Raw genomic sequence first — 12,500 nt, 5'->3', positions numbered from 1 at the left:
CCTCTCTCACTCTCTCACTCTCTCATCCATCCTTCTCCACTTACTCTTACTCCACAGTTGCATTATCTCTCTATTTCTCTTTCATTTCTTCCATTTCCAATTGTTTATTTCGCAGATTTATTTTTATTTCTTTATCTTTTCTTTTCGTCTCTCCATATCCTTATTTTTATTCATCTTTCTCGTTTTTTTTCATTACTCATATTTCTGTCCTTCATTTTATCATCTTTTATTACTGTCTCCCTATTTTCTTTACTCTATATCCATCTATTCATACATTCTTCTCTACCTCAATTCCCTCTATCCACTCCTTTATTTACCCTTCTCATCTCCTCTCCACATCTACTCTCTTTATTTTCACATTCATTTAATTTATCCAGTTTTCTTCCTTTCATTTTCACCACTGTTCTCTTCACTCTTGTCCTCCACATTCTCATCTTCTTCTACTTCTATATCAACTTTTTCATCCATCCTCGTCTCGTCTCCACATTCACTTTCCTTTCCTCCACATTTATCACATCCATTTTCCGTGTTTTCATATTCACCATTGCTCTCTCCGTGCTCCTCCTCCTCCTCATTCTCGTTTCCTTCCCCGCCAAGCAGACACAGTAAGCGAGCGGGTGAGGGAGGGTGTGCAGTGTTTTCTCAACAACCTTCGCCTTTGCTCGCCACCTGACGCGGCTCCTTATTGACTCCAGTCACAGAAGCGTTTCAGATGCAATTTTCAGCCTCGCATGTCAGCACGAGGAGAGATCGCTCCTTCTGACTTACATTTGGATATTTCGGCTCCTGATTCAGAATTCTCTCGTTTTCTTTTTTTCTTCTTTCACCATTTCAGTATTCATTCTCTGACTCTCTCTCTCTCTCTCTCTCTCTCTCTCTCTCTCTCTCTCTCTCTCTCATCGCACTAGTAACACATGATCTACTTTGAGCATTTGTTTATTTCTATCACGCCTGACACGCACAAAAAATGAAATGTTTAGACGGCGCCAGGTACGGTTTAAACTACTGAGTGTGGCGCCAGTGCCAGGAAGGCTAGGAATGAAGGTTGAAGGGTTGGTAGTGAGGGAGCAAGAGTGGAAGTGAAGGAGGAGGGCTGGAAATGAAGGAGTAAGGCACTGATAGCAAGGAATAATAAAAAAAAGAATAATAGTAGAAATAATAAAAGAAAAAATAGAAATGCATCTTTAATAATAAATACACAAACACATTGCTTTACACCCTTCGTTAAGCTAAAAAAAAAAAAAACACACACATACAAAATAGTCTCATTCTTCAAGTCACGAATCTTTTCCTTTCTTCATTTCATCAACTAACTCATCGACATTAACTCTACCATTATCGTCTTCCTTACCACCCTTGTCACCCTCCCTGGCCTGGCGTGCACGTTGAAGAAAGGAGCGGCAGCGGGGGAGCAGTGCTTGGCTTTGGCTGCGTTGTGGGAGGGCGATGCCATTGTGCTGGGCTACTCACGTACTCCACACCACGATAACAGAGACGCACCGTAACCTCCGCGTGTGTAATCTCCCTCATCTCTGCTACGTTACATTCTCCCTCTCTCCCCCGGCGAAGAAATGGCTGAGCGTGTTACCAGTAGAGAATAGAGAGCAGAGAGAGAGAGAGAGAGAGAGAGAGAGAGAGAGAGAGAGAGAGAGAGAGAGAATAGCAGAAGCCTTCCCAGTTTTCTCCGGCGTGACACACTTCAAGTTTTGACAAAAGTGTGCAAGAATTCATTAGCCTCCCTTTGGTTAATTTGCAGCCTCATTAAAGTGTTTTCCCACCAAGCGCTCTGCAGACTCAAGGCAGCCGCGAGTGTTGTAGTAGTAGTAGTAGTAGTAGTAGTAGTAGTAGTAGTAGTAGTAGAAGAAGAAGAAGAAGAAGAAGAAGAAGAAGAAGAAGAAGAAGAAGAAGAAGAAGAAGAAGAAGTAGTAGTTGTAGTAGTAGTAGTAGTAGTAGTAGTAGTAGTAGTAGTAGTAGTAGTAGTAGTGGTGGCAGTGGTGGTGGTAATAATTTCTTATACTGTATATTTGTCCCAATTATCATTATCATTACTTTTGCAATCATAAGCACCACTGCCCCACCACCCCACCACCGCTTCCCACCACTGCTACCACTGCCACCACCACTACCACCACCACTACTACTACTACTACCACCACCACTACTACCACTACTACACCACCACCACCAACCGCCACAAACCACCACCACTGCTGTTACTACTACTACTACTACTACTACCAGTACCACTACTACTACTACTACTACTACTACTACTACTACTACTACTACTACTACTACTACTACTACTACTACTACTACTCTTAATACCCACTACCAGAACCATGTCATTAATGAAAATTAATTACAAACACAACACCTGTCACACACACACACACACACACACACACACACACACACACACACACACACACACACACACTTCACACAGAGTAGAGCGATCCGGCCTAATTTGCATATTCCATCAGCCATCTCGCGGAAGAGGCTGAGTGTCGCTGGGAACGGCGATCTCTTTTAATTAACAACCACGCACACCTACACCTCTCCCCGCAGCAGCCCCTACCAGAGAGAGAGAGAGAGAGAGAGAGAGAGAGAGAGAGAGATCCATCCATCCATCTGTCCCCATCCATCCATCCATCTGTCCATACATGCAAACATACAGCCATACAACCAATAACTCAAACAGGAAGACAGACATATATACATAAATGCACCCAAATAGTCAGACAGGCAACCAAAGATCCATCCATCAATTTAGCCACTCAAACAGACAGACAGAGAAACATGCAGACAGATAGACAGTGGAGCAAGACAAACAAGCGCGTGAAGAGTTACAAATGGGACACTGGGGCAAGAAAGGAAATGGAAAAGTGTACTCGGGAACACTCAGATTGTGAAGTATGTATATTTGGATCTGCGTCACTGGATATCGTGGAGAGCTTTTGTAATTTCGAGATCTTCTGTTCAATATACTTCCGAGTACTTTGCCTTTATATGCCCATTTAATCACACTGTGTACGTTGTTTGTTAGATACTTTAAGAACATAAGAAAAGAAGGAAGCTGCAAGAGGCTGAAAAGGCTACACGCGGCAGTCCCTGTATGAACAAATCTACTTAATTCCATCTATCATCTCCATCCATAAATTTACCTAATCTTCTTTTGAAAGCTACGTATTGCCTCAACACTAACAACAAATGACTTTTATAATATCTACAGCACTAGAGAAATACACAAGACAGAGATATATTGACACGTACCGTCGACTACAAATCAAGATAATAAATATAACCTAACCTTATCTAACACTAAATCACAAATACAACATACACTAATTTATCTAAAGAATAATAATAAAAAAGAGACACATAGGCAATATAAAACAGTAAAAAAATAGATCAAGCCATGCAGGAACCAAGAGAGAGAGAGAGAGAGAGAGAGAGAGAGAGAGAGAGAGAGAGAGAGAGAGAGAGAGAGAGAGAGGGAGGGAGTCTTTCTGAAAATTTTGCTCGAGGATAAATAAAACCTTTAGTGGATAGGAGGGAGCAGCTGGTGTGTGTTGTGGAGAAGTGAAGGGGTGGAGGGGATGGCAGAGGCTGGAAGAATGCAGCATAAGGTGGAGGATGAGATGCACTGATAGCAAATATAAAGAGGGTTTGGTGGCAGGGAGGTCGATGGAAGTGTAAGGAAAGATAGGGAGAAGAGAAGAGGCTGGAGAGGGAGTTACAGAGGGAAATAATAGAAGAATTAATGATAGATTGTTCTCTCTCTCCCTCTCTCTCTCTCTCTCTCTCTCTCTCTCTCTCTCTCTCTCTCTCTCTAGGTACAGTTGCATGCGCCATCTTGATCTACACAAACTAAACCTGAACTTAATCACTTTCCCTTCCTCACTTCCATTCCCTTCCCTTGCGTTCCCTTCGCTTCTCTAACATTCACATGGCTTCCCTGCACTTCTCCTTCTCTCATCCTCCTTCCCCTCTCCTTCTATTCTCTCTTATCCTGTCATTTCCTCTGCCCTTTCCTTCCCCTCTACCTACCTGACCTCCTCCACGTCCTCCTCCACCTCTCCCATCACATCCACTTCCCATCCAATCCCATCCTTACTCTCCCTCTCTCCCTCCTCTCACATCCATTTGGCTTTCTTTTCTCCTTCCCTCCTCAGCCTCTCCATCCCGTAAGCTGACCCGCACGGTAGACTCAAATATTGGAAGGACTGAATGGGAATCGAAGACCACAGTCCCATCTCACGTGATGCTCTGTCCTCCTCCTCCTCCTCCTCCTCCTCCTCCTCCTCTTCCTCAGAACTTCGCGATCCCTTTTCCTTGATATACTGCCCTTTCTTCCGTGCTCTATTGACTGCCTGCTGTGGGGGTTTCCATTTGATAGCTTTCACACGCACGCAAAAAAAGAAAAAAGAATCGTCTCTCATATTTTGATGGTGATTTTGTGAAGTTTGACGGATGAAATGTCACGCGTCTCTCAAACATTTCAGTTCCTGTTATTTCTTTTTTCTTTTTTTTTCTTTTTACAATATGTGGTTTAAGACAGAATTTTTTGCAGATGTGTTAGATTAAATTGATGCTTATTCTCATGAGTTTTTACTGATTTCAAGAAGTGACTGTCATACCTGTTAAAAATTGAATGTCCTGGTTAAGCATAGGGGCTTTATAAATGCTTAAATCAAATCTATACACATTCTTAAGAGTCTGTGAATTGCAATTAAATAAAAAACAAAGATTCCAATATATAATTTCTGTCTCTACAAAATCAGCTTCAACACAAAAAACAAAACAAAACTTAACAAATGTCTTCAATTACATCAATGGAAAAAAAAGCAGCTTAAATCCGATGCTTATTCTCAGGAGGATTTCTAAAGCTTTAAGGACAAAAGATTCCCAGAAACTCCTTAATATATAATTCCTTGCCTCTCTACACCCCAGAATCAGGAAGGGCACAGAACCAGGCCACAAAGGAAGCCACGAGAAAGAGGCGCTGATTCCCAGATGACAAAAGTTCCGTATAGTAACGTCAGACTCTCTCTATAGACACCCCTCAAGACTGCCCTTCTGAGACAAGACCCAGACCCATCACTAAGGTTCTATTCTAAGGTTCTACTTTTGCTACTACTACTACTACTACTACTACTACAACAACACTACACCTACTGCTACTACTACTACTACTACTACTACTACTACTACTACTACTACTACTACTACTACTACTACTACTACTACCACCACCACACCACCACTACTACTACTACTACTACTACTACTACTACTACAATTACTACTACAACTACCATTACTACAACAACTACTACAACTACTACAACAACAACTGCTGCTACTACTACTACTACTACTACTACATCTACTGCTATTACCACTCTACTACTACTACTACAAGAACAACTGCTACTACTACTACTACTACTACTACTACTACTACTACTACTACACCTCTAACACGTCAGTTCCCCATGAGGAAGTAGTCACACCTGAAAGCCACGAGGATAAAGACGCGTTCATTCTCCCATTCTCCCTCCCCTCACACCATCTCCCTCACACCATCTCCCTCACACCATCGACAGGTCTACACAATACTGCTCTTCCCCTCACAATGAAGTAATCCCAAGCTAGATATTGCTCCTACAGCAGAAATTCCCTACAGAACATGGCCCATCCCTTCCCTTCCCTCCCTCTCTCCCTCCCTGACTCGCTCTGTACATACGTCGGCTACGTCTTCACACACACACACACAAAGAGAGAGAGAGAGAGAGAGAGAGAGAGAGAGAGAGAGAGAGAGAGAGAGAGAGAGAGAGAGAGAGAGAGAGAGAGAGAGAGAGAGAGAGAGAGAGAGAGAGAGAGAGAGAGAGAGAGAGAGAGAGAGAGAGAGAGAGAGAGAGAGAGGGGAATAAGAAAGCCACCAAAGTAACACAACAGCATGCCCACAATACAATATGATTTCTGCTTCCCTCCTTCCTCCTCTCTCTATGCTCTTCTCATAAAGTGCGCTGCATATGGCACATCAAAGGACACGCCTCCCCCCAAACAACACAAGTTACAGCGCCGTAAAGAGTACCCTGCAACACACGCCACGCGCACACATGTATTTGTATGCATGGGGAAAAAATGGTAATGCTTGTTGAGTTGAATGGAGAAAAAAGTAATGTAATATTCTTTACTCCTTTTTGCCGTGTAGCACAAATATCAAGCTGCTGTGACCCCATTTCTATTCCAACAAGACAATAAAATGTTCCTACGTACACTGATACAAAGGAACGCCTCTCAAGACACAGTACTTCTCATTCTCCTGCTTTAGCAACACAAAAACATTCCTCTTTTTCTTTATTTTCCAGACAACACAAAACCTTCCTTCCACAACATAAATCCTTCACAAAAATCTCCCACCTACAGCATACATCCTTTTACTCCTCCTCTACATGCAATACAAGAACACTCCTTCAGAAACACAGGCACAGCTCTCTCCACTCCTGCAACACAACAAGCCTGTCCCCGCAACACAATTTCCTCAACAGCGCCTCTCGTCAGCGCCTCCTTCAACAAGTTCCTGAGCAAACTGTGTCTTGCCGTGGGCGGGGGAAGAGGGAGCGGTGCTAGGGAAGCCCATCTCCAGACCAAACACGCCCGCTTACAATTACCCGCACGCCCACACGCACACACAGGCAGGCAGGCACGCACACACACACACACACACACACACACACACACACACACACACACACACACACACACACACACACACAGAGTTGTACCGAGAAAGTTATGGGTACAGTTCATCTCTCTCTCTCTCTCTCTCTCTCTCTCTCTCTCTCTCTCTCCTTGTCTTACGTCACTAGAAAACAAGGGGATCTGTTTCTTTAGCCAAGAGTGTATTGACAAAGTGATAATTTCCCTCTAGGGTTAAATATTGACTTGGTATCTTCACATAAACCTCCTTTTTTCACTTCTTATTTTTTCCTCCAAGTATAAGGAGTAAGTACAGGAATTCCGGCTAATCCACGATCAAGCTAAACAACTTTATCTATATACATTATCTAATCCAACCTAACCAAATCTAACTAGACTTGTCATAATCTAACACCTCTATCTACATGCCATTCCTGATAATCTCATCTAATCTAACTTCTGTATACAATAACTTATCTTCTACCTAACCTATCTTATCCTAACATCTTTATCTTTTTTGTGTAAGAGGGGAAAGGCTGACCAAGAGTAAAATAAAATAAAAAAAAAATTTCCCACTTAAATACAATAAGACATGACCTAACCCAATTTAACACAATCTAACCTAACCTAATTTTAACCCCTTAAGTACACTGGACACATTTTACCTTTAGATTTGTGTACGATTAGACCATTTTATTAACATTAGGAAAGGTCTATGGAGGTCAGAAGATTAAATGGCCAGTCTTTTCCTTATTTTCCACCTAAGTTTATGAAGCTGTATAAAATCACCACACAGTAAGCACAATTAATATGAAAACGCGTCATGGTACTGAAGGGGTTAAAGGGAGAGACAAGAAATAGGGAAGAACAGTGGCGTATTCACGAACCTCTAAACTTGAATGTACATTTGCTTCATAACAAACTTGGACTTCAGAGAGAGAGAGAGAGAGAGAGAGAGAGAGAGAGAGAGAGAGAGAGAGAGAGAGAGAGAGAGAGAGAGAGAGAGAGAGAGATTTATGATGATAGGCAAAAAAGAGAAAAAAAACTCAAGATTATCGCTTTTTTCTATATTTTTCCTTCTCCTATGTTATCGATAAAGATTTTTTTCTCCTTTTCCGATAATACAACAGGACCACCCTCCCTTTTCTCTCTCTCTCTCTCTCTCTCTCTCTTTCATTCATTCCCATAGCTATCGAAAAGTAAACCAACTTGACCACTGATGCTGAACCGTTTCTCGTATTTTACAGTAAACATTCTTGTGTGTGTGTGTGTGTGTGTGTGTGTGTGTGTGTGTGTGTGTGTGTGTGTGTGTGTGTGTGTGTGTGTGTGTGTGTACGCATAACCAACAAACATATTCCTACACATATAGAGCTGAAATGAAAGGTTGGCGGTAGATGAAAGCCAGAGAGAGAGAGAGAGAGAGAGAGAGAGAGAGAGAGAGAGAGAGAGAGAGAGCAATCCCAGCAGTAGCTAATAATTAATAAGGTTCTTTACACACGAAAGTTTCGGCTGTACAGCAATGACGTTATTTAGTTTGTGCCACGGAGCGAACGAGAGAGAGAGAGAGAGAGAGAGAGAGAGAGAGAGAGAGAGAGAGAGAGAGAGAGAAACTGGGAGGTGGAGGAAAAATGCTATAATGGCTAATTTTCTCTCTCTCTCTCTCTCTCTCTCTCTCTCTCTCTCTCTCTCTCTCTCTCTCCTAACCTCACCTTTATTTCCTCCATAACCTTCTCTATTATACTACTATTACCTTCTCTTCTTCCTCCTCCTCTTTCTCCTCTTCCTCCTCCTCTTCGCCCTAGTCCTCGTCCTCCCCCGCCTCTTCCTCCTCCTCCTTCTCCTCCTCTTACTCTTACTTCTTCTCCTCCTCCTTCAGTACCAGACCTCATAACACGTCAATACAAGAGAGAGAGAGAGAGAGAGAGAGAGAGAGAGAGAGAGAGAGAGAGAGAGAGAGAGAGAGAGAGAGAGAGAGAGAGAGAGAGAGAGGAATATTGATCTTATCTTTAAATCTAAAACTTTAATACTTGACAATGTTCCATCTCTCTCTCTCTCTCTCTGAATAGATAAATAATATACCCATTTTCATGTATTCACACCAACATGCAATTCCATTTTCTTTCATTTGTAAGCCCAGACTATCATAAACACACACACACACACACACACACACACACACACACACACACACACACACACACACACACACACACACACACACAGATTACGTTTAAAATCCCACGTGAAAAATGACCATAAAGCAAACAGCAAGGAGGAGCGAGAGGAGAGGAGAGGAGAGGAGAGGAGAGAAGGGGAAGGAAGACAAAAATAGGCAAAGGAAAAAAAGTAATGATGAAGACAAACATCAGCTTTAGGAAGTGTCTCGGTCGAATTAATCAACGCGTCGAAGTGGCTGTCAGTGTGTTGACTTTTGCCAGAGAGAGAGAGAGAGAGAGAGAGAGAGAGAGAGAGAGAGAAAGGGTTGAGAATGAAGCCAAACACGCATTGTTGAAGGAAAAAGAGAGATGAATAAGGAATAAAAACAGAGAAAGAAAGAGGGAAACGAAGATAAAGAGTAAAAGAGAACGGAATAAAAAAGAAACATAAGAAAGACTAAATAGAAATTGGGAAATGAAGAAAGAAAACAAAGAACATAAAAGAAAAACGAAAAAAAAGACACAAACGTAAAACATCCAAACTAATGATAAAAGAAAACGAGGAAAAGAATAGAAAAGTAGAAAATGAGAAATATTGACGAAAAAAAAGAGACGAAAGGAAGAAAATAAAGCACTCAAATTTGGTTCTTACGTCTTTCTGTATTGGGGCGAGATTGAGGAAATTAAGTCAGGCCAATTTGAAGATCGGTCTTATCTACGCCCACACATCAAAGCAGGTCGGTGTGGGTGTGAGCAGGGGTGGGCGTGTATGATGTGGGCGCAGTTTGGATTAGATTGCATGGGTGTACGTGTGTGAGTGTTTTGGTATTTAGAAGTGAGAGGAGAGAGAGAGAGAGAGAGAGAGAGAGAGAGAGAGAGAGAGAGAGAGTGTGTGTGTGTGCATTTGACCATGGACTTGTATCACTTTGGGAGCAATTTACCCTGATTTATGCGCACACACACACACACACACACACACACACACACACACACACACACACACACACACACACACACACACACACACACACACACACACACACACACACACACACACACACACACACACACCTAACATTAAGAAAGAAAGGAAATGAACTTCTATCTACACCACCAACACCACCACCACCACCACCACCACACCTGGGCAAACAACAACAGGTGGCTGGGTTATGAAGCTGCAGGTAATATAATGTCGCCTCATTTACCTGCGTCGTAATTAATGCAAGGCAGACGACACTTTCATTTCCAGTCTGATTCACTCTCAATTTTACCACTCGCTACACTGCCACGTAGAGAGCGAGAGCGAGAGAGAGAGAGAGAGAGAGAGAGAGAGAGAGAGAGAGAGAGAGAGAGAGAGAGAGAAAGGAGTGATGTGGAGAGAGGAACGAGTAATAATGGCATAGTTTGGTAGATAAAGGTCTAGATATGAGGTGTTGAAGGTGTTAAGTACATTTATATTTCGTGTTTTCTTCTTCCTTCTCGTTTTTCTTTCTCTACAGTGAGGGATAGAAGGGAGAGAGAGGACGGGAGGAAGAAGGATAGGGTGATAAGAATTTGGTGTGGTCTATAAAAAGGTTGGATATGGAACGTTGATAAAGCAAAGTACATTTTATCTATCGTGTTTTCCTATTTTTCTTTTCCCTATCTCTATATGAAGGGGGAGAAGGAAGGAGGGATAGAGAGAGGACAGGATCGTGATGTTTGGTTTTGGTAGAAGAAAAAGTATGCGAAAATGAAAGCTGATTTTTTTCCTTTTTCTGTTTCCTTCATTTATTTATTTTTTTTCATGGTATGGGATGGTGAGAATGTTTACTTCTCTATATTCCCTTTCACCTTTATTTGTTTCTTCTTATTTCATCCTTTCACAATTGTTAAGCCTTTTTTTTCAGGGTATTAAAAGGATGTTGTATTGTATTGTAGAATTGATATAGTCTCTCTCTCTCTCTCTCTCTCTCTCTCTCTCTCTCTCTCTCTCTCTCTCTCTCTCTCTCCTATAGTCAATACCGCAAGTGAGAGAGAGAATTCAGATCTGACAGAGTGGAATTGGTAACGTATCATCTCTCTCTCTCTCTCTCTCTCTCTCTCTCTCTCTCTCGTAAACGTCCACTGAACGGGGTAAGCCTCTTTAACCTGTCCGCCGCTCACCTGGGCATCACAGCTTCACCTCAGCTCACCTCAGGCCACCAGACGCTAAACTATTGATCTAACCTTCCCTGCCTCCCTCACTCCCTCCCTCCACCCAAGACACTCACCTTCAACTCGCCACTCACTGCGCCCTCAAGAGACACCACCACCACCACCACCACCACCACCACCACCTCCACCTCTACCACTAGCACCACCACCAGTACCACAAACTAACCCCACATTATATTTTTTTTTCCTTTTTTTCTTTCTGTGTCTCTCTCTCTCTCTCTCTCTCTCTCTCTCTCTCTGTGTGTGTGTGTGTGTGTGTGTGTGTGTGTGTGTGTGTGTGTTGTTTTGCGTATATTCTCCTCTTCTTTTTTATTGTATTCATTTTCATATAAACGCTCATGATTTGTGTTCATTCTAGTAGGTATTAAAGAGACGTTCAATACAAACTTGCCTTGCTGTGACTAAGCGTTGCCTAAAGTTATCAAACCTCACCTAAAATCAGTCTAGTGTCTATACCCTGAATAATTCTAACAATAATACGTCATGTTAACAAGTTTCTTCATAAAATCAATACAAGTTTTGCCTTACCTGTCTCAGCCGCCTCTTCTTACCACGCACGTAACATTAATAAACCCAACAATCAACAAAATCTCTAATGTGTAACTCAACTCATCTCATTCACCTAAATTCAATTTCACAGCTCATCAATCACAGACACTCCTTCACACACAAAAAAGACCACTCTCTCTAAAACTTAACCTTCCCACACCTGAGCATATAATCAATCACCAGTTTAAACCCCCACACAGAGACTTCCCCTTCCCTCCTACCCTTACAGGAATACTTCACTATAAAACCTTACCTTGTCTCTCTAAAACCTTCATCTCCCCACACCTGCCCACATAATCAGTCACCTTCAAAACCCACACATTGATCTTTCCTTCACTCTTATCTCTGTACAGGAACAAGTCAGGTGATGGTACTTACCTTGATGCACATGCATAGTGAGAAGGGGAAGGTGGCGATGATAAGGAGATAAGAGACGATGGTGAGAATTATAGCGCAACATCCAGGCCCCTCCGGGTTAGCTGCAAGAGAATGACGAGTCTCTGGTTAGGCTGGAACACCAAATCACTGAGGGCGAATATATAAAGCAAATCATATTTTTTCTATCTATCTCTAAAACTGAAATTGGCGCTTTGTTATTTATCTCTCTAAAAATGTGATATGACTAACTTTATATATGTTAAATGGGCAAACTATTATTACCATTAGAGAAGTGTGGAAAGTTATGATAATAGTAAACTTAATAGAAAAAATTGTCAAACTACCTGTATTTGCAGTATTTTTCAAAGCAAAAGTTTGACTAGTTCTTTAGCCAAGCCTAAGTTAGTTAAGAAAGAAAAAAAGCAAGAATAAGAATAACAAATATGCAGAAAATATAATGTAATGCAATAATAGATGCAAGATATTACCACAGAAGCATATATTTTC

General features: G+C 41.9%; 1 protein-coding gene across 16 annotated transcripts in view; it reads right to left on the bottom strand.

Moving 5' to 3' along the window:
- The window catches only part of LOC123513073 (mechanosensory protein 2-like), a 738,351-nt gene that overhangs the window by 86,466 nt on the left and 639,385 nt on the right, over positions 1–12,500 (bottom strand). For all 16 annotated transcript variants that reach the window (XM_045269921.1, XM_045269922.1, XM_045269916.1 and 13 more), the window contains one exon: positions 11,994–12,094. In XM_045269921.1, coding sequence (XP_045125856.1) covers positions 11,994–12,094 — 101 coding nt within the window. The remainder of the gene's footprint in view (positions 1–11,993; positions 12,095–12,500) is intronic.

Source organism: Portunus trituberculatus, chromosome 35 (assembly GCF_017591435.1).
Source record: "Portunus trituberculatus isolate SZX2019 chromosome 35, ASM1759143v1, whole genome shotgun sequence".
Lineage (NCBI taxonomy): Eukaryota > Metazoa > Arthropoda > Malacostraca > Decapoda > Portunidae > Portunus > Portunus trituberculatus.
Note: the sequence above shows the minus strand (reverse complement) of the source record. Positions and strands in the feature narration are given on the sequence as shown.